Source organism: Ornithorhynchus anatinus, chromosome X2 (genome assembly GCF_004115215.2).
Source record: "Ornithorhynchus anatinus isolate Pmale09 chromosome X2, mOrnAna1.pri.v4, whole genome shotgun sequence".
NCBI lineage: Eukaryota > Metazoa > Chordata > Mammalia > Monotremata > Ornithorhynchidae > Ornithorhynchus > Ornithorhynchus anatinus.
The window spans coordinates 11,531,766-11,559,572 of NC_041750.1; the positions used below are offsets into that span (position 1 = coordinate 11,531,766).

General features: G+C 51.7%; 1 protein-coding gene across 8 annotated transcripts in view; it reads right to left on the bottom strand.

The window, feature by feature from the left end:
- NFIC (nuclear factor I C) overlaps positions 1–27,807 on the bottom strand; it is a 121,562-nt gene that overhangs the window by 78,906 nt on the left and 14,849 nt on the right. For all 8 annotated transcript variants that reach the window (XR_005659560.1, XR_005659559.1, XM_029052747.2 and 5 more), the window contains exon 2: positions 9,072–9,603. Coding sequence is in view for 6 of the 8 variants with exons in the window: in XM_029052747.2 (XP_028908580.1) it covers positions 9,072–9,603 (532 nt within the window). In the remaining 2 variants the exon portion in view is untranslated. The remainder of the gene's footprint in view (positions 1–9,071; positions 9,604–27,807) is intronic.

Sequence of the window (27,807 nt, forward strand, 5' to 3'; positions counted from 1 at the left end):
CCCTACACACAGCTCATATTTTCAGACCAACATGAATCTCTCACAAGCATATGTTTTTCTCCCTATAAAGAGCCAAACATATAACATATTTACAGGCACAGGTCCTGTAAATCAGAGAAGCAGTGTGGCCTACTGGAAAGAGCACAGGCCTGGGATCAGAAGGACTTGGGTTCTAATCACGGCTCCACCACTTGATAGCTGTGTGACCTCGAGCAAGTCACTTAACTTCTCTGTGCCTCAGTTACTGCATCTGTAAAATGGGGATTATGACTGTGAGCCCCATGTGGGACATGGATGATGACCAACCTGATTAGCTTGTATCTACTCCAGCGCTCAGTACAGTGCCTGGCACGTGGTAAGGGCTTAATAAATACCATAAAAAAAATCACACCCCTCACATTTGACCCAAGCCTCACAACGAGGACCACACACACATACAATGAGCCTAAAATTCATAAATGCATTCAAGAGGGATACACCCAATTTTCACACAGAGACTCACATACACAGAGCAGCAACGAAAAACATTCATATTCATCCTACAAACCCACAAATTACTCTGACAGAAACAAACACACTCACATTCACACACAACAGTCACGCCCACAACACACGTACCAGCATAACGATGCTTACAACTGTGACGTGCTGTTGGGAACAACTTCACCGGAAAGACTCAGATGTTCCTTTGATTCACCAGGTCTCAGCCACTCTCTGACTCTGGCTCTTTCTCTCTCTCTCAGCCACAATCTTGGCCTCCTTCATTCTGTTTGCCTCAGGCTGCTCCAGCCTCCAGACCCCCAGGCCTTATGGCCGCAGTTGGGCAGGGAGCCTGGTGCCCACCACCATATCTCAGTCTCCTTGTTCTTGACACAATCAGGAAGCACATTCCCTACTTTTTTCTCTTTTGCTGGGGGCCCTGATATTCCTCCTTTGCTTTCTTGAAATTCTCCTTTTGGCTCCCTTTAGCTGAGTGTCCCCCACCTCCCCAAGGCCTCTGCCTGCATGCCAGGCTTCCTTTACCTCAGTCCCCTGCCCCTCTCCTCCCTCAAGCAATCAGTGGTATTTATTGAGCATTTACTCAATACAGAGTACTGTACTAAGCGCTGGGGAGAGTACCATAGAATTGACAGACCTAATCCTTGCCCTCGAGGATTCACGGAGTTTACAATCTAGTCCAGGAGGCAGGAACTAGAACAGGGGAAGGGGAAGCAGCAGAATATAATGAGAACTGGATTTCCCATTTGGTTAGCTGGACCAAGCTGACACCAAAGGGTGGAAGAGAGAGGAGAAGGGAAGGAAGGTGGAGGAGAGCAAGATAATAATAATAATAATAATGTTGGTATTTGTTAAGCGCTTACTATGTGCTGAGCACTGTTCTAAGCGCTGGGGTAGACATAGGGGAATCAGGTTGTCCCACATGGGGCTGACAGTCTTAATCCCCATTTTACAGATGAGGGAACTGAGGCACAGAGAAGTTAAGTGACTTTCCCACAGTCACACAGTCGACAAGTGGCAGAGCTGGGATTCGAACTCATGAGCCCTGACTCCAAAGCCCATGCTCTTTCCACTGAGCCACGCTGCTTCTCCAGGGATTCTGGAAACTAGGCCCAGGTCCTGGATGGTGGGGTGGGGGGAAGGACAGGTAAAAAACAACTATCAGAGCTCACCTTGCTCAAGCTGGCCCAGAAGCAGGACACTGCTGCTCAAGGGAAGTTCCCTGTGGCAGGAATTTAACTAGTGGAAAGGGAAATGATTTTACACCTGGGACCCCTGACTGATTCTCACATCAGCAGTATAGTCGTTTACATAAGTTGCATCGCCAGTCCTCTTCCCATGCGTTAGGGTACACAAAATCATCTTTCTCTCTTAAAAGAGGCTGTTGGGGTGGGTCGGGGTTGGCGGGGGAGGGGGGAGGAATTTCTGTGTCTCTGTGCCTGTTCTGGACCCAATTCAATTAGTCAGGAAGCACCATAAAGAAAGAAATGAAGTTGCGATGAAGGTGTGTATGTATGTGTGTGTGTGCGCGCGCCGCGGTCCCTGCACATTGATCTGAAGAAATTGATTACCATTACACTGCAATGCTTCTGACTTTCATCAGCGACCTCCCCTCTCCCGCACCAGGGCACCCTCCCTCCCAGCCAGCCCCTCCCCTGCTGCAGTATGAAGCTCGCACCTGGAACACCCAGGATACTCTCACCGTCGCCCCCCCCCCCCACTTCCACACCCCCAACTCCTCCCAACACCCTTCAACTCAATCCTGCCTTTAAAAGGGTGGGGCAGCCGGTACCCCATGGAAATGAGACCCCCCCGTGATCTTTGTTTCTTTTAAGAATCAGACTTCTTCTTCCTATCCCCATCCTGACCTTCCCCCTCCTTGCTCCTTCCCTGCTGGCCCCCTTTCCCCTCCTCCCCCTTGGGTCCACGACCTAAGTTTCAGGCTCCTCACCCATTCAACCTGGTCTATGGGGACCTCTCATTAGCTAGAAACTTTACATCGGGCTCTAAAGGCTTGGAAAGTGGAGTAGGCAGGAGAAGCTAGTTAAAAGAGTCCTTGAAGCCCTTTGGTTTCCACGGATCCAATTTGTTCTATGTCAGGCTGGGCCCTTAGCTTAGCTCCCCCCAGCAGCCCTACCAGCTTAAGGAGGCCTTGGGCTAGAGTGTCATTCTGGGGAAGGGTTGGTTAACACCTACAGTCCCCGCAAACTCCCTCACTACCAGTGGGGAGGGCGCTGGTGTGTGTGCCTGGGGTGCGCGTGTGCGTGTCTGACGCCCAGACCCCATTGAGGGTTGCTCCTTAGGTCCTCAGAGGCTGCACAGCCAACCCTAGAGCGCCCAATCCCGGCTTCCCCAAGAATGGAGGGACCCCCTTCCTACCTCTCTCTCCGACTCCGTTGGGCCGCTGGGGGGAATCTCCCAGGTATTTCTGCCACTTTTCATTGGGCCCTCGGCTGATTGAGTTGTCAACATTCCTTCCTGAAGGAATCTTCCCCCCACATCCCCATAACTGTCTACTCCACCAGCTTACAAGCTGAAATATTTTGAGTCTCCCCTCCCCCACCCTGAAGATGGTTTCCAGCAAGCTGGGGCGGGGGGGGGGGGGACTTTGTGGCCTTGAAGAAGCTTGGTGGGGGGGCCCTCCGGGCAACTAGCCCAGAGCCCCTGGCTCACACACTTTCTTTGACATATATCACATCGCTGACGAGAACGCTAATGGCCAGAATCTGACGCTTATTAATGCCAGATGCCCTTGAAGGCTGCTCCAAAGAAGGACTCATTTTTTCCCTTCCTTTCTTCCTTCTCCTTCTCTCTCCCTCTCCCAGGCTCCTTCTCCATTGGCCACCTCAGCAGGAGCCATAAACCACCCCGCTCTCTGCTGCGGAGGCCCCTGTGAGATAATGTGTAATAAAATCAATCCACTCTGCACAGTCGCTTATTTATAGCCCTGAACGGGCTCCTGAAGGCAAAACCCAGCAGGGCAGTGGGGAACCATGGAACTGGGGGGCTGGCAGAGAGGGGGATGGATGGACAAGGCTAAGGGGGTGAGGGGGCTGGGAGCTGGCAGGGTCCCATATGTGCAGGCAGAGCAGGGATTCGGTGGGATGGAGCCAGTGTTGGGGTGCAGGTGTAGAAAGTGAACGGTCTGGGGCAGGGGACAGTAGGCTGGGAATTGGTAAAACCAGGAGCAAGCAGGGAGCAGTGATCTTCAACCCTAGCTGGGAAGGAGGGAGAGAGAGAAATAGGGAGAGGGAGAGAGAGATGGAGGGAGGGAGCGAGGGAGCGAGGGAGAGAGAGGAAGAGCGAGGAAGAGAGAGGGAGGGGGCTGACTGACTGGGAAATTGTGCTGACACCAAAGAAATACTCTCTTCAAAATTTTATCAGCTCAGCTTGAAAGGGTGGGGTGTGGTGGGGGAGGGGGTATGGTGGGGAAGAGTTGCCGGGGTGAGGGCTGGGGAGCAAGGGGAGCTGCCTCAGACTGTTCCAGACTGATAAACTGGGGAGACAACAGAGGCTGCATCTTAACGAGCCCTCCCCTTAGCAGCGACTCCCAGGAATCTCTCCTCTCCACACAACAACCCTGGAATCTGCTAATCCAATTCAGACACAGTCAGAGCTGTATTAACCCTTTGGCACTGGGGCCCAGCCTCTACCTCCACCCCCACATGTTCCAACTGGCTCTCTTGCTTTAAACAGATCTCCCGCACCCCCTGCCCCCGATCCTTTTCACCACCCCTCATCTTAGCCCACTCCTCCCCCACCATCTTTCTCCAGCACCAGCTGAAGGAAGAGCTACAGGTACGGTCAGAGAACCCTAGACTGGTCATCTCGCCCACCTGCCTGCCTCTAGGGGAGGCTAGAGTTGGGGGTGAGCTGGGATCGAAGGGCCTTCAAGTTTCAGGATGGGAGAAGATGCAGGGCCTGAAAGGCATTGTCTGCAGCACTCTTGTTTGAGTGGTGGTCCCACTTTGGGTACCAGAACCGCTAAGCTTTTCCCCTACATTAATCCTTGCCCTCAGCAGGTACCTGAGGGAAGCAGCTGAATAGTATGTGGGTGGAGAACCCGAGGCCGCAATGACATTTTTTATGTTTTTACACCGTGCAGGCAGAAAACATCAGCAGGTACAAGAAGAGTTTGGATAGATTAGTGGATGAGCAGTCCACACTAGGAAAGGACAGTTAGGAGGAGGGGGAGGAGGAAAAGGAAAGACACTGATTGAGCAATGTCTGAGTGCAAGACACTTTACCAAGCCTTTGGTAAACACAACAGAAGCCCCAGACCTGGTGCCTGCCCACACGGAGCAGATGGCCCCTCCCTCACCATGAGCATTGGCAACCAGTAGGGCAACCATCACAGGTGGCTTTTAGAGACACACTATTGGGTGGGGAGAACCAAGGACCTGACCCAGGATTGGCGGGCTCCTGGTCTTACGTTCTCAGAGCTCAACAGGTTATGCGGCTCATGATTTCCAGAATGGGTCAAAGGAGTAGGGATAGTGATCAGCAGGAGAGAAGAGAGAGAGAGAGAAAAATACTTGGAATTCTCCTTTGCTTCATGGCTGAAATTGGTATTCCAAATGGGTGAGTAGCTCTTTGCATAGTTGAAGCCCTGAACACAGAGTTGAGCACCTGGGGATGCTCAGTAACCAAAGTTGAGTGAGGATGAGCTTGGGTGCCCAGCTCCTTATCCCTGGATTCACTGACCTGATTTAGGACCCTCAAGTTGGAACGGTGTGCTCAGGATCATTTGGTCCATTCCCCTGCTTCTGGGCAAAGCTCCACCATTCCAACCAAGTAGGGGGCTTCCCCAGGTTGGAAATTTCTCTAGGAGAGAAGATCCTAAAGAAGCAGCATGAACAAGTGGATTAAGGCACACGCCTGGGAGCCAGAGGACCAGGGTTCTAATCTCAGCTCCACCACTTGCCTGCTGTGTGACCTTGGGCAAGTCACTTCACTTCTCTGTGCCTCAGTTTCCTCAACTGTAAAATAGAGCCAATTCCTGTTCTCTCTCCTACTTAGACTGTGATCCTCATGTGGGACAGTGACTGTATTTGGCCCGATTAACCTGTCTCTACCCCAGTGCTTAGAATAGTGCTTGACATATAGTAAGCACTTAAATACCATAAACAAAAAGCTTACCAGCTTTTCTCAGTGACCACTTCAAAGACTCGGGACCATTATGTCGGCCTCTCTGCCTTCCCTGAATTTCCTCTCTTGTCTCCAGGCTACATAACCCCGTGTTTTCAGCCATCTCAGTTTCTCTCTGGGGGGTTAGCATGTTGGCTCTTCCTTAGATTCTGCTCACCATCTCCCTACTCCTCAGCAAATCCCTTGATTTCCTGGCCTGAGAGAGGCAGGGTAGTTTAGTGCTGTAGTGGATAGAGCACAGGCCTGGGAGTCAAAAGGTCATGGGTTCTAATCCTGGCTCTGCCACTTGTCTGCAATGTGACCTTGGACAAGTCACTTCACTTCTCTTTGCCTCAGTTCACTCATCTGTAAAATGGGGTTTGAGACTATGAGCCCCACGTGGGTCAGGGACTGTGTCCAACCCGATCTGCTTGTATCCACCCCAGCGCTTAGTACTGTGCCTGGCATAGAGTAAGCACTTAACAAATACCATTGTGTCTAGACTGTAAGCTCGTTGTGGGCAGGGAATGTATCTGTTTATTGTTGTATTGTACTCTCCCAAGTGTGCAGTAAGTGCTCTGCACACAGTAAGTGCTCAATAAATATGACTAAATGAATGAATGAATGAGGGTGCATAGAACTGAAAGCAAGGGGCAAGGAAGGGGGAGGGCCCAGTTCAATGGGAAATCAGCTCCCCAGTCCCAGGGATATGAGATCTGGTTGGTGGGGGCAGGGGGTGGTCTGGTGAGTCCCTGGCCACCACTCCCAGCCTGGAAGTTGTGGTCCCCTTCAGCATGGGCTCCTGGACCAACCCACACTCTTTCAGCTAAGTCGGCACTGGGCTGGGCCTTGGAGTTGGTGGGGGTGGGCAGGGGACAGCCACAGCAGGCCCCATGACCTTCTGCTTCCCCGCCTCTCAGTCAGCAGTCACATCAATATTAAAGTCCCCTAAAGGAGAGGCCACAGACCAGTCTACCTTAAACAGGCCTTGGCGGCCAGAGGGGCAGAACCTCCTTAATAACTCCTCCTCTTTGCTCAGGGAAAGTGACAAGCTAAGAAGGTCTTATCAGCTGAGTATTTACAGCCCAGAGTTTGTTACCAATTAGACAGATCAGGTGACTCCATGACTGCCTGGGACCCAGACGACTGGGGTCAAGGTTGGAAAGGCAGTGGGGAGTGGGAGGGGGAGGGAAAGGAGGAGGGGGAATGGGGAGCGGGAAAGGAAAACAGCAAGTGGGAAGAAAAAGGAGGAGGGAAGGGGGAGAGAAAGAGGGCAGGAGAAGAGTAGTAGGAAGGAAGGAAGGAGGAGAAGCAGGAAAGAGAAAGGAGAGGAGAAGGAGGGAAAAAAGGAAGAGGAGAAAAGAAAGAGGAGGAAAAGGAGGAAACAGAGGAGAAAGGAGAGAAAAGAAGAAAAGAGGAAGAAACAAAGAAGGAGGAAGGGGAATAAGCAGGACAGAGGAAAGGAGCAGCAGTTGACCCCCAAAGTCTCTGCCATGACTCAGGCATTTCAAACAACAGAAGGCCTAGATGGAAGGGCTGCTCAGCCTTCCTCCTCCCTCCTGTCCTCAAGGTGTTGCTTTTCTAAGTTTCCCAAATCATCAGGCTTCTAGGAAGCTGTGCCCACCCAGCCAAAGTCAAAGAACTGAGCAAAGTTGCTGGTTCCCTCTTAGTACTCTCCAAACCCTACCAAAACACACATAGATAGCACATCCACACAGTCTCACAGATACAAACACAAAGCCCCACAGACACACAAACCTGAATGTACATCACAGCTGCACACTGACACACATATAGACATCCACAGATATTAACATATGCACATGGACATCCACTCTGAAAAACACCCAGGCACATATAAAGTTACTCAGCTGAATACATGTACACATTCATACATATTTAGGCTAATCCAGCCTCTCACCAGTCATTTCAAAACACCTGGGCTCCCATCTCCTCTGATTCTGCTGCTCATGTACTGTTGTATCTTCTTGTGTTGTATAAGTGGGGTGTCAAGGTTAAGGGCATGTAGATGTTGCTTTAATGTCTGTGTTGAACTTGTGATGTGTGCCTGTGGTGTGTCTCTGTGTTGGTTGTGTGTGAGGGAATTGTGCCTGTGTCAATTAGTGGTGTGTGATCTGGGTCAGTCTGTGGTGTGTTTGTGTTGGGTATGCGGGGAGGGTATAACTCTCCTTCCATTCCCAGCTGCCCTTTCTGAGAGCTGCTCCTGCTGCTCGTTCTCCACTCAGTCCTAGCACGTAAGGCCTGGAAGTCTCCCTCTCTCCTTTTATTACACATTCTTGTCTGCCTGCTTCCCTCTCTCCCTTCCTCCCTCTCTCCTAGGACTCTGTGAGCAGGCAGAGGGGAAGAATTGGAGGTCTGAATTGAATTGGGATGTCTACCTCCCCGGCTTCCTCTTGGGCCGGTTTGGTGTGAATCTATATTATAAATATAAACAACTCAACTGCTATATCATACTCTCCCAAGCCCTGTACAGTGCTCTGCACACATTAAGGGCTCAACAAGTACTATTGATTAATTGATTGATTGATTGATTGATTGATAACCCCCCACCCTCCCATTTCCAATCCCCTCTCAGAAAGCTGGTCCTGCCTGTGCGTGGGTGTCCATGTGTGTGACTGTGCATGGCTACGTCTCCCCCGGGATAAAACTTGCCTGGTGTGTGTTTCTATGAATAGCTGTGCCCACAGGAGTGTGGGTCTCTGGACAGAACAGGTTTGCCCGGGGCTGAGCGTCTTTCAGGAGTCTGAGGAAGTGCGAGTGTGGGGGTGGGGGCAGGGGGGTGTTGTCTGGGCTGCGGCCATGAGGCCTCCCTCCTTCGGTCGTCCGCCTTCATCCAGTACCCGGCTGCCACTGTCCTCTCTCCCCTCCTATGTCTGGCCCTAGGGAGAAGTGTTCAGCAGGGGGCCAGGTAGAGGGGATGGGGCCAGGCCCACACACCCAAATGTGCTCCTTTATTTTCCAGAAGGCGGAGTGAACTGAAATCTGGGAAAGACAAACCCGCAAGCATGGGATGGGATCAGAACTGGAACCCTGGCATTCTGACTCCCCACTGCTTTCTCTAAGGGCTGCCGGCCTGCCTCCATTCCCATCCTTGGCTCTGTTCTCAATGAGCTGGGGCCCCAGGGCCAGGACTCCCCAGACCTCGCACCATCCATTCCCTTCTGCTGCCGCCCATTCCCTCAAACCTCACCAGAGCCTGGGGGACACCAATCAGACAATGACTGGTATTTATTGAGTGCTTACTGTGTGCAGGACATTGTACTAATAAGCACTCGGGAGAGCACAATATAACAGAGGTGCTAGACCCATTCCCTGCCCACAATGAGCCTCCAGTCTAACGGACTGTACGACATGCTAGACATGCTCCCCACACCCTCTGCCAGAGCTCCGGCCCCACGGTCCCCAGCCAGGGCCCCTGGTCTTACCTCGTTCCCGGATGAAGTAGGCCAGGTACAGGTCCAGCTCTTTGACTGAGACACTGATGTGGTGGGGCTGGACGCAGAGAATGGGGTTGGTGCACTGGGCAGCCTTGACCAAACGCTCGCCATCCGTGCTCTCCAGAGGGATGCCTTTGAACAGGATGACCATGACCAGATCAAGCCGCCACACCTTGTCAGCCTGGCGCAGGCAGTCAATCCGACGCATCTTGCCCTTCTGGTCGGGGTTGGAGAGGACACAGCAGGGGGCCTTCTTGCCAGTGATGGTCAGCACAAAGTCCTCGCGGAACTCAGGCCGGATGTCCTTGCGCAGCTTGGCCAGCAGCCGGGACGCCCACTTCTGCTTGACCTCGGGCTTCTCCCCCAGAAGCTCATCCTTCACGGCGCGCTCTTCATCCTTGGTCATCCGCTTCTCATGCTTCTTGAAGTACTTGCGCTTTCGGGCCTGCAGGTTGAACCAGGTGTAGGCGAAGGCGCGGACGTGAGGCAGCAAGGCCTCGATGAAAGGGTGGAACTCATCCTATGGGAAATAGGCAGGGACTGTCAGGAGAGGGGCTCTGTTGGGGAGAGGCAAGAAGTGGGAGGGAATTGGGGGAGTGTCCCTGCCCCTCCGGCCCCTGCCGGTGTGGGAGGTGGTCGGCTGGGGGAAGGTGGTGTTGAGGGAGGAGATGGAGAGGTTCAATTCCGGTTCAACCCTCCCACATCCCTCCTCACCAAAATAAGTGAAACCCCTGGTCCCGTCCCTTGCCTCCTAGTGGATAGAGCACGGGCCTGGGTTCTAGTCCCAGCTCCTCCACTTGTCTGCTGTGTGACCTTGGGCAAATCACTTCACTTCTCTGTGCTTCAGTTACCTCATCTGTAAAATGGGAATTAAGACTGTGAGCCCTATGTGGGACACAGACCGTGACTAACCCGATTTCCTTGTATCTACCCCAGCGCTTAGAACAGTGCCTGGCACATAGTAAGTACTTAACAAATACCTTAAAAACAAAACAAAAACAAGGGAGACTAGGGTCAAGTTCCTAGACGGCCGGGGCCGAATTATTTTGTACAGAGTCCAGAACTGCAGATGGGGAGGAGCAATGGGAGAAGGAGAGAAAATAAGTGGAAGAAGAGGAGAGGGAGGAGGAAATTTCTCTGCCAGTTTGAGTTCAACTTAAGGCATTTGGCCTTGCAGCGATTTACAGCCTCTGTCTGCACTTGTCCCCTAACTCTAAAGTCCCCGGCTGGATTGTCAACTCCTTTTGGGCAGGGATTGTGACTACCAACTCTATTGTATTGCACTCTCCCAAGTGCTTAGTATAATGCTCTGCACACAGGAATAGCTCAATAAATTCCACCGATTGATCGATGGAAAAAATGTCTTCGTGTTGACACACGAGTTTGGGCTCCTCCACCCACCCAACTCCTTTCTAACCTGCCAATACCTCAAGAAGGCAAGGTAGTCACAGGTCAAGCCGTGGGCCACTGCTAGGGGAATCTGAGTGGTTGGTGGTCAAGAGGCTGCTCTTTGGACCAGGTGAGTGAGCTGACATCGAGTTGTCAAGGGAATGCTTGGAAAATCTTGGCTGTGTGGGCATGCGCATGTGTGGATGTGTGCATAGCATGTGGGTGTCTGCAGTCAACTATGTGTTGTACATGAATGGACGTGTGGGTGCGGTCTCCAGCCCTGGAACAACAAAGCCCAGTAGGTGTTTCCGTCACCTTGAAACACAGAGCTCTGGGGCCATTCTCTGTTCCCTAGCCTCTTCCCAGCTTTCCCAAGTTGTGTGGTAGCCTTGCCCTGGCACTAAACCTCCTGGATCCGAGTCTGCCTACTGCTCATATTCCTGTCTCAAAGAAGCCCTGGCTCCAGCAACCAACAGAACAAGGTAAGCAGGATGAAATGGGAGAGGAGAGACTTCTCAGCGGTGCCAACGGTCAGACTGGGGAAGAAAATGGCCCCTGGCAGGATACCTGGTCAGTAGAGATTCCACTGTATGGGCCCATCTGACCCTAGCTGATTCCCAAATGCCCACCCACAGGTAGCCTCCCTGCTCTGCCCACCCTGGCTGGCTGGCTGGCTCAGTTGTCCAAGGCCACAAGGAGGAGAAAAGGAGATAAGATGGGAAAGCGTCATTGGACAGCCGGGTGGGGGGTTTGCATGGAATGGAATACCATGAGGTGATTTGGGGAGGGAGGTGAGGAAAGGAGGAGGCTCCATGTCTTCCCAATCCTCATGATCCTCCAATGGCTGCCCATCAACCTCCTCAACAAACAGAAACTCCTGATCATTGGCTTTAAAGCATTTGATCATCTTCCCCTAAGGCCCACTTTATCTCACTGATCTACTACAGCCCAGCCTGCGCCCTTCACTCCTCTAGCACCAGCTTACTCACTGTGCCCCAGTCTCATCTATCTCACTGCTGACCTCTTTCCCACATCCTCCCCCTAGCCTGAAAGTCCCTCACCTTCCATATACGCCAGACCACCATTCTGCCCACCTTCAAAGCATTTATTAAGGTCACATCTCTGAGAGGCCTTCCCCAGTTTAGCCCTGTTTCCCAGACTCCCTTTCCCTTCTACATCATCTTTGCCCTTGGATCTGTACCCTTTGGCCACTTGGTAGTCACCCCTCCCCCAGCCTCACAGCAGTCATGTACATATCTATACATTTTATGTTATTGATTTATATTTATGTCTGATACCCCTCTGGACTGTAAACTTGTTTTTATATGGTATTTGTTAAGTGATTACTATGTGTCAAACACTGTTCTAAGTGCTGGGGTGAATTAGGTTGGACACAGTCTCTGTCCCACGTGGGGCTCACAGGAGAACTGAGGCACAGAGAATTGAAGTGACTTGCCCAAAGTCACACAGCAAGCAATTGGCAGAGCTGGGATTTGAACCCGGGGCTTCTGACTCCCAGACCCATGCTCTTTCCACTAGCCCATGCTGCTTCTCATGCTGCTTCTTGTAGGAAGGGAAGGTGTCCTCCAACTCTGTTGTATTGTACTCTCCCAAGTGCTTAGTACAGTGCTCTGCCCACAGTAAAGGCTCAATAAATACCATTGATGATGATGAAGGAGGAGGAAGAGGAGAAAGGGAAACAGACATGGAGGGGCGACAAAAGCTGGTGGATGTGGAGAGGAGAAAGAAGCAGGGGTCTGAAACTTCCAGAAGTTGCCAGTTCCAAGCCCCCTGTCTTCCCCAGCAAGGGCTGGTAATTCACAGCAGCTGGGCTGCTCAAGTATGTGTCTCATCTCGGAGAGGCCTAACCAGGAAAAGTAAGACGGGAGCCAGAAACAGCCCCAGCCATTTCCAGCAATCGCCAACCCCAGCCATCTGCCACAGGGCCCAGGCCTCCAAACCCTTCTCTGCCTGAGGCCTAGAGCCTCCACTCAACCTCCACTAAGGAAGTCTGAGACTCCATCCCCTCTCCCCCCAACATACACACTGGAGATGGACAGAGTAGGCAGAAAGGAGAACTCTCCTGCTTCACATCTGCCAGATGACAGCTCTCCCCATCCTCAAGTTATTCCTGAAATCCTACCTCCTCTAGAAGGCTTTCCTAAATTCTTGTCTCTTCTACCCGTGCTTTAGCTCACTACCTCTACCACCTCAACCCTCTTTTTTTTAAAAATGGTATTTGTTAAGCACTTACCATGTGCCAGGTAATGCACTAAGGGCTGGGGTAGATATAAGCTAATCAGGTTGGACACAGTCCATGTCCTACATGTAGCTCACAGTTTTAATCTCCATATTACAGATGAGGGAACTCAGGCACAGGGAAATTTGTTTGTTTTTATGGTATTTGTTAAGTGCTTACTATGTGCCAGGCACTATACTAAGTGCTGGAGTAGATACAAGCAAAGCAGGTTGGACACCGTTCCTGTCCCACATTGGGCTCACAATCTTAATCCCCATTTTACAGACGAGGTAACTGAGGTACAGAGAATTTAAGCAACTTGCCCAAGGTCACACAGCAGACATGTGGTGGAGCTGGGATGAGAATCCTGGTCCTCTGACTCCCAGGCCCGGGCTCTTTCCAACATGCCACACTGCTTCTCTTTGCACCCTTTGCACCAACCAGGCCCTTATGAACTCACAACCACCTAAAAGCAAAAGAGCTCTTTTCCACATACCCCATTACTTAAGCACTCACCTATCTGTAAATTATTTGATTGGCTGTCTCCCTTGCTAGACTGTAAGCTCCTGGAGGGCAGGAACTGGGAGCTATGGACTTGATTATGCTCAGTACAGTGCTCTGGACCCCATAGGAGCCCACTGATTGGTTAGAAGTGCAGCAGAAGTCCCCAGGCATAAACTCCATTTAGCCTTCTTCTGCTGTGACTTATCACAGGACTGAGGTGGGGACCGAGAAGTTCTCTCCTCCTTCCTCCGAAGTTCCTTCACAATTCCCTGTAGGGTGTGAGGAAGACCCTGGGGATTCCTGGCCTCTACCCAACCTTGATTTCCAATTTGGACCAAGCTGAGTTTCCCAAACTCATCTCACGTTTGATGGTCCAACTCTAATCTGCAACAGTCCTGACCTGCTGAGGAGAACAAGGCGCTGAGAGCTGAACAGAAAAGCACAGACAACTGTGGACATCTGCCTCACCTTCCCAGCACCTGTCCCCACCATCTCCCTTTTTTTCCTCTCCATCCTTAATTTCTACTCTCCCCTCTCTTCTCCTTCCCCTCCTCTCCTCCTCCCTCCCTTGGTCTTCTCTGGATGAGGTATTCCATGAATTAAGCAATCTTCAAGGACCCAGTCTGATCAAGGGGAGGTCAGAGCATCCTGGAGGTGATTCTGGGCCAGGGTCAGGCTCAGTTGGGAAACCCATCTCCCTAAGCCATTTGGAAAATCGTTCAGGAACAAGTTCCAGCATCTCCCACTCCCCAGTCAGAAAGCTCTTCCCTGCAGTTTCATCCAGTTGCTCTTTGTTCTGTCCTCAGTGGGTCTGAGGTACGGGTCGGGAACGCCACTCTCTGGACTGTAACCTTCAGTGGCTCAAAGGCCGTGACCAGGTCCCCCCCTCAACAGCCTTTTCATCTCCAGGCATCATTACCAAGCAACTCTACTGCTGACCATGAAAGCCAGCTACACATGGGATATGTGTTTCCCAGAGTCCATACAGATCCTACAAATATATGGGTTCCCAGGGTTCACTGGGGCAGGTCCACACATGGGGCTCACGAAGACCGGATGAGGCCAGACCCTACGTGTCTTAAGTGCTCTGCCCATGCCCATCTGCTCCCCTCAGCTCAAACCCCACCTCTGTCAAGAACAGTGCCCTGATTGAGCAGAAGGAACGGTCTCTCCCCTCCCTGACTCCAAGAAACATCACTCTGCAAGAACATCCCCCCCTCGTACAGCCCACATTCAACATCGCAGACATAACAGCCAGTTGAATTGAGTCTCCAAGAAAGAAAAATGTGACCAATTTTAAAGAAGGGATAGTAAAGCACTAAGCCCTTAAACATTTCGATACTTGCCCCACCCTCACCCCCACAGCACTGATGTACAGATCCTTATGCTCGATTGCTTCCCCTCCCTGTCATTTATTTTATCGTCTGTTTCCCCTGATAAATTTGTAAGTTCCTTGAGGGCAGGGATCATTCTACTTTATTATCCTCTCCCAAGCACTTAGTATAGTGCTCTGCACACAGCTGATCTGGAACTCCCTCCCTCTTCATATCTGTCAGAAAATCACTCTCCCCATCTTCAAAGCCTTATTCAAAGCACATCTCCACCAAGGGACCTTCCCCAACTAAGCCCTCTTCTCCCCCTCTTTTCTGCATCACTCTTGCACTTCGATTTGCACCCTTTATTCACCCCACCCTCGGCCCCGCAGAATTTATGATCATGGCCGTAATTTATTTATTTCTATTAACGTCTGTCTCCCCCTCTAGTCTGCAAGCTTCTTGTGGTCAGGGAATGTGTCTAACAACCTTGTTATATCGTACTCTCCCAAGCATTTAGTACAGTGCTCTGCTCTTGGTAAGTGCTCAATATATACAACTGATTGATTAATTAAGCAGTCAATAAAGATCACTGATTAACTGATTGATAAAGTCACCAAAAGGAAGGGATCTCAAGAAGCCATCCGATCCAGCCTCCTTCCCAGGTGAATGAATGTATTTTGCCCCCCTCTTCTGAAAAATCTCCCAGCACTTTCACAGCTCTTTATCCTGTAAAAAAGACAAGAGGGGCAGGGATTACTGCAACCCGTGGATTAACTGGGGAAACTGAGGAATGGAGGATTAGGTGACTTGAGTGAGGTCACCCAACCAGTGGCAGAGTCGAAGGCCAGTGCCCAGGTTTTGATTCTCATTACATGGCTCTTCCCAGGACCAAAACTGCATTGGGTGGTCAAAGCCCCATGATGACTATGGTATTTATTTAGCACTTCCTAGGTGTCCAAGCACTGTACTAAGCGCTGGGATAGACACAAGATAATCTGTTCAGACAAAGTCTCTGTCCCACATAGGGCTCATAGTCTAAGTGGGAAGGAGAACAGGTATCGAATCTCCCTCGAACAGATGAAGAAACTGAGGCCCAGAGAAGTTTCCAAGGTCACACACCAGGCCATTGGTGAGCCAAGACTAGAACCCAGATCCCCTGACTCCCAGACCCGTGCTCCTTCCACAAGGCCACGCTGCTGTATTCCCCCCACGGCCTCCACCCCCGGGCCTCATTTTCCACAATGTTGAAGGATGGTGAGGGACAACTGGTAGAAGGTTAAACAAACCCAGGGGGCCCAAGAAGTGCTAAACACCAAAATATCTTGTATATATGTAGGGTCTGTCTCTGACACATACACAATATGTGCACACACACACACACACACTCACACACACAGACCCCACCATCACCACCTCTGGTGAGAAGAGCTCAAATACCCTACCAGCCATCCCCGGGAGACCAATCAATCAATCAATCGTATTTATTCAGAGCTTACTGTGTGCAGAGCACTGTACTAAGCATTTGGGAGAGTACGATATAACAGAGTTTGTAGACACTTTCCCTGCCCACAGTGAACTTATAGTCTAGACGGAAAGTTCTGAGAGGTATAGTGACCTACGTCTGGTCGCAAACCAAGTCATGGGCCAAGCTGGGGACAAAAGCCCAGGAATCCTAGTTCCCTGGACTGGGTTTTCACCTACGAGGCCATTGGGCCCATCGTAAGAGATGGGGGGGTGCATCTCTGCCCAGGAAGCAACCGAATCTATCCACCTTCTGAACTGCCATCAGGCACATGAACAGCAGCGGCCTGCCTGCCTCCCCAGGACCAGGGACCCCCAGCCTCTCCTTTGCTCCTTGCTTGGACCCTCCTGTCTCTGAGTCCTGGAGTCACAAGCGCCCCAGTGTTCCTGCAGAGTGGAGGGAGGGTGGGTGGGTGAGAGGGACGATGGGAGGGAGGGCGGGCAAACACCACAGAAAAACATGTGGTGGGTGGCAGTGCCAGCCCAGTCGGACAGCATGCCAGGTCCGGGAGGGACCACACAGAGTCTGTTTGAATAGAAGATGCTTTAGTCGCTCCCTCAGTCAACCACACACCTCAAAAATGCTCAGGACAGTCGTGCCTCGGTTCCTGCAGCCCCTCAGGCCAGCAGCAACATCGCCAGTGGTGCCAGCTTCTGCTACCATTGCAGGGGCCAAAAGAGAGGCGGCTTTACCCTGCCCTGTGGGCAGTCACCAGAAGCTCGGTAAGGAGGGTGCGAAGATCTCCAACTTCTGCTTCCATGTGGGCATCGTAGGGCTGGGACTTCTCCCCATACCCACCACAGCCCTGGGCTGGAGTTCGAGAGGCATAAAAGGTCAAGGTGATGCTGCCTCTTAGGAAATTACAGAACCCTTAATCGGCAACAACTTCCAGAGGTTATTTCTTCCATGCCCCTGCCTCCAGGCCGGACCACTGGGAAACCAATCCCGGATGGCAAAAACTGCCCGGAGAATGACCTGCCACCCTATTCTAGTACTGGAACCCCTTCCAGCCCGGAAGCTCTTCTTGCTGCCCATCCTGAATCCCTCTTGTTGTTTTGGCCACCAGTTTTCCCTTCCTAGAGACCTGAAGACTGATCGTGGCTTTGGGGGAAAAGGCTTTCTGGAGGAAATTTCTTGGGCAGGGGAGAACCAGGCTCCATATCCCCCTCCCTGAGTGGATCCTTCTCCAATGCTGAGCCTCAAAGCTAATCAGGGCATTGATTCCACCAAAGGCCGAGGCCGCCAGAGGTCTACCCGAAAGCCTGTGGCAGAGGTGTGTTTAAGCTGCCTCCCAGCTACCTCCTAGATAGTCCTTGTTGTGTAACTACAATCCCTCGCACTGTCAATCAATTCCTTAACTCCCCCAGTGGCTGGCCACCATGCTCTCTGTAGCCCTTCAGAGCCCGCCACCCCACCATTCTCTTTTTCAGGAGAGATCACCCCCAATTTCTTTACACATTCTGCAGAGTCCAATGTTCTCATTGCTTTCATCGGAACAGAGTTGGGAGAGCAGAAAAGACCAGCCAGAGGTCATCTATCTCAGTCCCCTGTGTCCGGGCAAGCAGCACAGATGGGGACCTAGGCCTCTATGAGGCCAGAAATCCCAAATTTTCTCCAAAGGTAGGTCTCCACTCAAGAATGCTGACCAAAAAAAAAAGTCATTTGGCTTCCACGATCCAGAGATTTCAGGCAAAGGGCCTTTTGACTTGAATTCAGTTGCTTATGTACCTAGGACCACAGTGCTCTGCTTTCACTCTTCTCAAACTTAAACAAACCACCTTCTGAGGAGGGAGCTGCTCCTCCCTACACATTCCCTTGCTTTAGCCCCCCCTCCAATCCCTCCACTACCCCCCCCCCCGACCCTACTCCATCGCCCCACTCCCTTCCACACATACCACTTGAGGCTTCTCAGAAAGTGACAGGGAACTGAAAACAGCCTGTTTCCCCGGAAACTCAGCTTCACCCACCCAATGGTGATCTCTGGAGGGCAAGTCACTCCCTTCCCCCATGATCTGTCCTCCCACTCCGCAGGACCCTGCATCCCAGCAGGCCAGAGCAAGGTCCAGATAGGGGAGGCCCCCACCAGGCTCAATAGAGCCTGCACCTAGGGCCCCGCGGGCAGCTGCCTTCAACTCCCTCTCCAGATCACATGCTTTTTTGATCTTGGTCAGACGTCGTATTTCACAGAATACAGAAGTTCTTAAAATAGACCCTACCCGTCCTCCTCCTCCTCCTCCCCCCACCCCCTCTTCCCTTCCCTTTCTGAGCTGCTGTCAGCTTCCTCGGGGCAAGCAGGTATTGGGACAATCTGAGCAGAGGACAGGGTGGCTGAGAATCCTGCGGTGGAGAGTGGCAGGGACAGGGAGAGCGAACAGTGGGCAGAACCTATGATTCATCACAGCTTCACTGGCATTCCGCCTCCTCCCCCATTGCTGACTAGTGGAACCCAGCCAAACTCAATGGTTGACAAGGTCCGGGACAGAGAGCCAGACCCCTCTCCCTGTGCTTAGTCCCCCAGCTCAATGACCACTTCCCTGCTGCCCTGGGAAGAAGCCTTTGGGACTGAATGCAGGAGCCTGCCAAACCCAGGGCTCGGGGGGCCCCATTCTGTCCCTCTGTGGTTGGGGCAGAGTAGGGAGGAAGGACAGTCTAAAGGTATATTCCCTGAGCCTGACTCCAGCCTTGGGAGGGGAACCGAAGGGAGGGAGACAGAAAGGAGTTGGGTGCTCGGCCTTTCCGGTGTTTCCCCGTGCCAACCTCGTCCCACCCCTTCCCCCCGCCGGCCACCCCCAGCCAGAGACGGGCTCCCCCAAGTTCGGGAGGCCCAGAAGGATTGTTCCATGAGATCAGCTTTTGGCAGCCTATCTTCGGCTTCTTCTGCTCTGGACTGGTTGAACTCTTCCGGAAGCTGATGGGTGCCAGCATTGGCAGTGACTGGAAGTTGGGGTTGAGCCCTCTGGATGGTTCTGAGCCTGGGGTCAGGTGAACAGGAGGCAGAGAGGGTCTTTGGGTCCAGGGCTAAGGCTGCCCTTGGAGTTGAGCAGCCCCCTGCCCCTCCAATTCCCCACCTGAGCCTAGTTGAGGGAAAGAACAATGAATTAGGCCTTCAAATCTCCAGGTTCTATCACTGGCTCTGGCCCTGATGTGCTGTATGATCTCAGGCCAGTCACTGGGCCTCAGTTTCCCCATCCTTAGAGTGTCCCATAACCAATGGGGACATCCAATTGGTTAATACTCCGTATCTCCAGGTGTTAGAATGTAAGGTCTTTGTGGGCAGTGAAGGTGTCCCGTGCTTCTGTTTTAGGACAGTGCATGAAACCTAATGGATGTTCAATAAATACTTTTGTATTACTACATCCCTTCCCTTTTCGGTAAAATATCAGCCCCATCCCCTCTCATCTTATATCACCTTGCATAATGCACCTCCAATTCATAAACTTGGGTTTCAATATTCCAGAAGAGAAGAGCAGCCACTGGGTCCAAAGAGTAGATAGAAGGGCTTCAATTAGAGGACAAGGGGTTAGGAGCTTCCTAACCAACACCCACGGGATCTAGAATCCCCTTTCCCAGAGATCCAAGTGACTAGAAGAGAACCCAGATGCCTGGGATAGGACTGACGCAGTTCTGAAAGGAGGTAGGGGGCTGGATCTGGTGTCTTTGGCAGAGGGGGAGCAGCTGGGGCGGGAGGGCTTGACGACACCAGTACTTTCTCCTTTCCAGATTGGCTCCCAGGTCTGGAGTGTGCCAAGTTCCGGCCCTGAAGCTTGAGCCTTGGGCTGGATTTTGGGGGCTGTTAGAAAGCCAGGTTAAGGGAGGGCGGGACACCACAAGGACGAGTCTGCCGCTAAACAAATCCTGCTGCTAATGATCAGCGGGAAGACTTTAACAGCTTTACGAGGCAAGAGTCCCATTAGGGGGAAATTGCGAGGCAGCACAAGTGGAGCTGAGAGGAACTCCCTTGAAAGGTTCAGTACATCAAACCGCAATGCTGCAGGCCCAGACCCAGCTCCCTGAGATGGGGGAGCGGAGAAAGAGGCAGGTGGAGAGGAGGGCCGGGTGAGGTAGGGAATGGCAAGAAAGACAGCAAAAGGAAGAGACTGAGGAGGAAGAGATGAAAAAGATAGAGACAGAAAGAAAAAGACAGGGAGAGCGAGGAAGAGATGGAGAGAGAGACAGAGAGAGAGAGATACAGAGGCAGAGAAAGACAGAGACAGGGAAAGACAGGGAGAGGAGAGAGACACAGAGAGACAGAAAAAGACTGGGAGAGGAGGGAGGGGAGAGAGAGAGAGAGAAGAGAGCCAGAGTCTCTGATGACAAGAGTCTGAGAAAGAAACAGAGAAAGCAAGCAAAAGAGGATGATAGACAGAAAAGGGATTAAAAGAGAGAGGCAAAGAGACAAAAAGACCAAGAGACAGAGTCCGTCAGCCAGAGAGGAAGGCAAGAGAAAAAGACCAGAGAGAACAGACGGGAGCTCTCCAGCTGTGTTTAAGGGCCCTGAATCGCCTTCCAATTCACTCAGTGTTCATTCCACCTTTCACTCTGGGCAGAAGGAGCTCAGGGTTCGAGTGGCCCTCATGAGGGAAACAGTCCCTCAGGGACAGCCCTCTTGGTTTGTCTTTTTCAAAGAGAAGTCATTAAAGTAGAAAAAAACTGAAAGCAGAGCAATTCCTTAAGGGGCAGGCCCAGGGCCTCCTGGATCGAGGAACAGTTAGGCTGGAACTGGGGAACAAGGGGCGGTAGGGGCTTTGGGGACTGCAGGGGGTGGTCTGGCCTGCTGAGAGGTGCCTAAGTGGCCAGTCCAGCCTGAAACTCCAACTGTTTCCGACTTAGGGTTCCCCGTGTTTCTCCACTGCCACTCCCATCCCCCTCTCGCCACTCCCTGGGAGACAGACCCTTTCCTCTAGCATCTCACAGTGCTGTGGAGGTCCTGGAACAGGTAGGAATTGAGCAGAAGGAGGCAGGGAGGTCTGGGGCTGTAGAGCTTGTTGTCAGTTTGGTGCACCAGTGGGAAGGAGAGCTGGGGGGAAAAGAAGGGGAATGCATGTTACTGAGACCTTCGTAGCCAGCTCTACATGGGCAATTATCCAGATGATTCAAGTACAGTAATAAACTGGCCACGAGGGAAAAGAGGTTTTGGTTTAAGTAACCTCTACCTGTCTATACTATTGCAGTCCAATAAGTGAAACTGCTCAACATTCCATTTTATTCACATAAACTCAGAGTCAGCCAGTGGGGCTGCAGGAGGCAGCTCCCCCTCCCCACCTCCATTGTGTACGTGGGCCCAGAGAGGTGAACAGACGTGCCCAAGGTCACCCAGCACTCTGGGACAGAGCCAAGACTCAACCCTCGCCAGGGTCCTGCTTCCCAACCTGGCAACCACAGGGTCACAAAGCACTGGGCAGCCTCAACTCGCTGTGGGCTTGGGTGGTCATGCAAAACTGAAGGCACAAGGGCTTCTCTCTCAGAGCCACGAACCCCCAGTATCTGGTGAACTATTCTGGCTCTTAAACTGGGGCATGGAGGCAGCAGGACCCTGACCACATGGTCCAACCTCAAAAGCGATTGAAGCAGGATAAGGAGCGGAGGCGAGAGGAGCTCCAGGTATGGGGCTGGGGTGTGCTGACACGGAGCAGGGTAACCACAGCCCAGAAGACTGAACCAATGATGGCTCACACAGGAAGAATCACATCTCTCCACTGGGCCAGTCCCGGGAGAGCTGACTGTCCCGGGGTCTGCAGGGAAAAGAAGGATAAAGAGAAGAGAGAGAAGGATGCAGACAAGTATTCGGGGAGCAGGGTCGGGACAGAACAATAAAGTCACGGACTGTTTGTTGCACAGAAGGGAGGGGATGTAGTAAGCTCCCCGATAACAGGTTCATGACATAAAACGTGTTGAACAAATATGTTATCAACGCGTCCCATGTCCTGAACCGGTTATCTTTCCCCCGTCTCTAGGTCACTGATAAGATAGGGAGTTTACCCTCAGCTCTGCTGGCAGAAGCATGAACACCTAACAGAAACCTCCAAATGGCCATGAGGAATGGGTCCTCTCCTCGGCCAACTGGCATGAGATATGTGAGATCATGAGGCTGTGTGTGTTTGTGTGTGTGTGTGTGTGTGTTTGAGGGGAGCTACAAGACTGGGTGTCAAAAGGCATGTGCTTATACGGATGTTTGTGTCTGTGTACATGAGGCTGCAAGTGTGTTTCTCTGTGCCCGTGCCCTTTTTGTGCGGAAATATCTGGGTTCATGCACATGGGTGTGGGTGCACGTGAACTTATGTACATGGAGGTAGGTGTACGTGAGAGCGTTTGAGTTTCTGCGAGGTCTGTGTACTCATGTGAGTGTGTGTGTGTGTGTGAGTGTGACTGTGCCTGTCTGTGGGAAGATGGGTGTATGTGTCTGCATGCAGGGGCCGATGCCAAGACTCAAACTAACAGTAACTCTCTTTTCTCCAGATGGAAATGTTCAAGCCAGGGAATGATCTTTGGGAGCAGGAGGAATCTAAAAGAGACTCTTGCTTCCTGGAAGGCCTGGATGGGGAGGATGAAACACAGAGCTGAAAAAACCATTACGGCCTCTACTCTTCTACTCTTTAGGCAGGGCTGAGGGGAATGGGAAGGGATTACCTGGGGACAGGCCTGGGGAGGAAAGAGAAAAGGCATTGGGCATAGGTTTGATGGGGCCGGCGTTGGTCTTATTAGCTGTTTCAGATACTAGTGACCTGATCGAACGGGAGTCTTGCAGTTTAGATTGACCAATGATTGACATGGGTCAAGAGGAGAACACTTGGACTCTCTGCCCTTCTTCACCCCCACTGTGCTCAGGGACTCAGTTTTCCCATCCTGTCTAGAGACCTCTTGAGTGGCTAGGTGGAGGGGGAGAGGAGAATGTGCGGGGCAAGGAGTGGGCCTTGGAGACTCAAAGGATTAGGCCTTGAAAGCTGGGACTGTGGCTTCCAGCACTCCAACTTTAATCCGGTGCTGGAACGGCAAGGGTCCAGGGAGCTGGATTATCTGATGGCACGGGAGGTGCCCAGTGATCATTGGGTAGCTAGCCAGTTCTGGACACTGTGCATGTCACTGGTGACATAATAATAATAATAATGTTGGTATTTGTTAAGCGCTTACTATGTGCCGAGCACTGTTCTAAGCGCTGGGGTAGACACAGGGGAATCAGGCTGTCCCACGTGGGGCTCACAGTCTTCATCCTTCATCCCCATTTTACAGATGAGGTAACTGAGGCACCGAGAAGTGAAGTGACTTGCCCACAGTCACACAGCTGGCAAGTGGCCGAGCCGGGATTTGAACCCATGACCTCTGACTCCAAAGCCCGTGCTCTTTCCACTGAGCCACGCTGCTTCTCTATGCCAATATGCGTTGGCAGTTCCAGTAGAAAGACAAACAGTAAAACTGGGCCCCACAGCCTGAGGGTGTCATGGTGGCGGGTGGTGGCGGGCAGGGGAGGAGGAAGGTAAAGCCAGACCTGGCCTTTCCTGGTTCTGGAAAGGAGAGCCCTAGTGCCCCAGCCTCCCCTGCCACATACAATCCTCTGGCCCAGAGAATCTGGCTCCTTTCACCATCACTAATCAAGTCACCAGCACAGGCTCCCAGGCCCAAGGGTCCTCCTTCCCTTTCTCTCTCTTCTTTGCCAAGGCTATCCTTCCAAGTAAAGAGATCAGCCTATCAGGTGTTGCTGGCACTCCTATCCTCACTAAATCACCCACCACCCAACTCCCAGAGCCATGAAGTCAAAGTCAAAACTCCAGTGCCCACCATTTTTCCTAAGGAACCAACCCCGGATACACCCAGGCTTCGCCTTTGCATTCAGCTACCACCATGTCTGGCCGGGCTGAAATGGGAATGAAGCCAGTAACATCCAGATCTGCACCAGGAAGAGTTCCTGAGAAACAAATGGGGGGACTTTGGGGGTCCTGGCCCAACCTACAGGCTGCCAGGAAAACATCAGGTCTGAACTAAATGGCTTCTCTCTGTAAAAGTGAGAACAGTGGATCTGAGCCCCAGGCGTGGGCTACAGGACTGTTCCAAAAAGTGCCTGGTTTCTCAATGAATTGGTGCCACCTTCTGCCATTCTGCTCTGCCCACTCGGTGTCCAGCTGGAGAGGGACATTGGTGACCTCATCTCTCCTGGCACATAACTAAAGCCAACTGTGTTCTCTCACTCCATTCTCTGATGCTCACCTCAGGCTCCCATCTCTCACCATCTCCTCATCTCCCTCTCTAACCCCTTACCCCCCATTCTGTTCAACTCTCAAAGCCTGCTCCTTCCCCTTCTCTTCCCAGGATCCTGACACTTTTTCACTCTGTTGGGCAAGCCCTCCTGGTTCATCCATCCATCCATCTGAAAGGCAGTGGAGACTGAATGAAGGAGAGTGGCACTGGGAGGCAGAAGACCTGGCTTCTAATTCCAGTTCTGCTACTGATCTGCTGGGTGAACTCGGGGGAAGTTCCTTAACCTCTCAAGGCCTCAATTTCCTTATCTGAAAAAATGAAGAGAATAATATCCAGTCCTTCCATGCCTTCCAGGGATCCTGAGAGGCCACTTAGGGTGCAAAGTAAGAAAGGGTCCCCGCACCCCACCACCCCCTCCACTTCCCCCAAGATCTCAACTCCTGCCCCATTTTGGCCCATTCCAGGCTGATCTCCCACTGAGAACAGACCCTCGGCCTGGACGGTGGCAGAGCCTTTATATTCCATTCCCTTCTATTCATCCTCCAGCCTGGTGCTATCTATAGCAATAACCTAACCCCATACACAGACAGGCATGGCCCCCCGCCTTGGAGCGGAGCGGAGCTGTCCCTTTATTAGGTACAGCAGTCATTAGCACGCTGGCCCTGCCTGGTAAAGAGATTAAACCGTCTGTCTGGTCCCCGCAGCTTTCATTCCCTTTACAGGCTCACCCCACGAGTACGTTTCTATTTCAAAGACCCCACCATATGCACAGGAGCCAGTGGCTTTTAAGGCCTTCAGAAGCGGGGCGGCATAAAAGATGGAGGGAGGGAGGAAGGGAGGGAAGCAAATGCTTGCAGGAGACATGAAGGCACAGGTAGAGCCAGGAGGTGGCTTTGAGAGCTCCTGGTTAGCCAGGAACTTAGCCATTATTGAGTGCCCAGCCATCCTGCTTCCAGCTGGATATCCCACAGTCCCCCCAAAATGTTTGGGACACAAGAAATGACCTGCCCCTGCAAAGCAGGGTTAAAAGTTTGTCCCACTTCCCTCAATCAGTTAGTCGATGGCATTTACTGAGGACTTAACAGTAAGCCCTTGGGAGAGTACACTACAATAACTTTGGTAGACCCGATCCCTAACCTCGAGGAGTTTACAGCTTAGTGGACTGTACAGTCAAATACAGTCTAACCCTAGCATCAATAGATCAACAGGATGTACTGGATGTGAGTGCTTATTACAGTGCCTCGCACACAGTAAGTGCTCAATAAATACGATTGAATGAACGAATGTACTGAGTGCCTGCTGAGGACTGAGCACAGTAGTATTCATTCATTCATTCATTCAATAGTATTTATTGAGCGCTTACTATGTGCAGAGCACTGTACTAAGCGCTTGGGATGAACAAGTCAGCAACAGATAGAGACAGTCCCTGCCGTTTGACGGGCTTACAGTCTAATCGGGGGAGACGGATAGACAAGAACAATGGCAATAAACAGCGTCAAGGGGAAGAACATCTCGTAAAAACAATGGCAACTAAATAGAATCAAGGTGATGTACAATTCATTAACAAAATAAATAGGGTAACGAAAATATATACAGTTGAGCGGACGGGTACAGTGCTGTGGGGATGGGAAGGGAGAGGTGGAGGAGCAGAGGGAAAAGGGGAAAATGAGGCTTTAGCTGCGGAGAGGTAAAGGGGGGATGGCAGAGGGAGTAGAGGGGGAAGAGGAGCTCAGTCTGGGAACGCCTCTTGGAGGAGGTGATTTTTAAGTAGGGTTTTGAAGAGGGAAAGAGAATCAGTTTGGCGGAGGTGAGGAGGGAGGGCGTTCCAGGACCGCGGGAGGACGTGACCCAGGGGTCGACGGCGGGATAGGCGAGACCGAGGGACGGTGAGGAGGTGGGCGGCAGAGGAGCGGAGCGTGCGGGGTGGGCGGTAGAAAGAGAGAAGGGAGGAGAGGTAGGAAGGGTCAAGGTGATGGAGAGCCTTTAGTAGATGTTTGGGAATACACAAAAGAAGTAAAAGACACAATTCCTGCCATTGAGGAACTTCTAGACTACTGGAGGAGACGAGATGTGTAAAAATAAGAGTGAGATGGATAGGAATCCTGGTTATGGAATTTAGTCATGCCATAACTAGGTATTCATTAATATTATTAACATCAGGTTACACGGCTGACCAGTGGCAGAGCTGGGACAAAAACCCAGGCCTCCTGACTTCCAGGCCCTGCCTCCGAATAGACACAAATGCATCTAGTCATCAATCAATCAATCAACAATTAATCGATAAGTCAATACTCGGGTACCGAAGAGGCTGATGGGTGGTATGTCTAGAAATGAAAATGAATGAATGGAAAGGGGAAGGGACAGGAAAGAAATGACAGTGCCAAGATTTACATTCATAATGAATATGGCTACCCTGGAGCCCCTAATTGCTCAAACATGGTGGGATCAGGAGAAAGCCACTGAAGATTGAAGGGAGTGGTGTGCCCTTGGTGGTGGTGTTTTAAGAAAATGCAATGTGTAGCTGAATGTAGGAAAAACTGAAGAAGAAGGGAGGGGCTGAAGGCCAATTGGCCAGTAAAGACAGGCTGTAAAAGGAATCTAACTGAGAGGTAATGAAGACTTGAACCAGGGTGGTAGTACTAAGGGTGGGGAGTCACTTATGGGTTCAACACTTCCAAATCCCGAAAGATCGGGGAGCCCAGAGGTCTGCTGCCATCTCATTCTCTACCAGCCTCTTCTCTAGCCAGGGCCTCTGTAGTAAGGGGGACCTCAGGGCTACAGCCCGCTGCACCCACCCCACTCAGGGAGAAGAACAATGGCATTGGGTTGGATGAGGAATCAGTCCAAGGGGTGGTTGGAATGGGACTTATAAACCAGCTGGGACCAGGAATGTGGAAGGGTAGGGAAGAGCTGAGCTTGGCCGCTGTGAGCCCCAGGTTCTTTAAAGCAGTGGCATGGGGAAGAGGAGATCTGGGACAAACCGCTTTGCTGGTAGGGAGGGAGGGGGGACACTTTAGATTCCAGAAAATCAAGGCACTGTAGACATTATCCTTCTCCCCCAGTCAGAAAATGTACTGTAGTGTCCACAGGCCAAAAAGAAATCAAGGGTAGGTCTCATGGAAGCCAGGCTGAGGGCTTAAAATAATTTGGACAGATTCTGTCTGTTCTCCCCTTGGATGTACTTTTCATGGGACTCTGGTGCCTGGATTAGACCTTGATTAGGTGTCTTAGATTGTGAGCCCTATGTGGGACAGGGACTGGGTCTGACCTGATTATCTTGTTCCTTCCCCAGTGCTTAGAACAGTGCTTGACACATATTAAGTGGTTAACAAATTATTATTATTGCTATTATCATATTTATTAATAATATGGGAACTCCCAGTATACTTGCTTCGGGCATTTGCCTGCAATCTCTGAGTCTAGTGAGCTGGGGAGCAGAAGCAGGGGAGAGGTTAGCTGGTGTGGGAGGGGCCTGGGGAATACGGGGCAAATTGGGCAGACCCACTAAGATCCAGGCTTCAAGTGGCCTTGGAAAAGTCCTGCCGTGTCACTGTGTCTCACCTC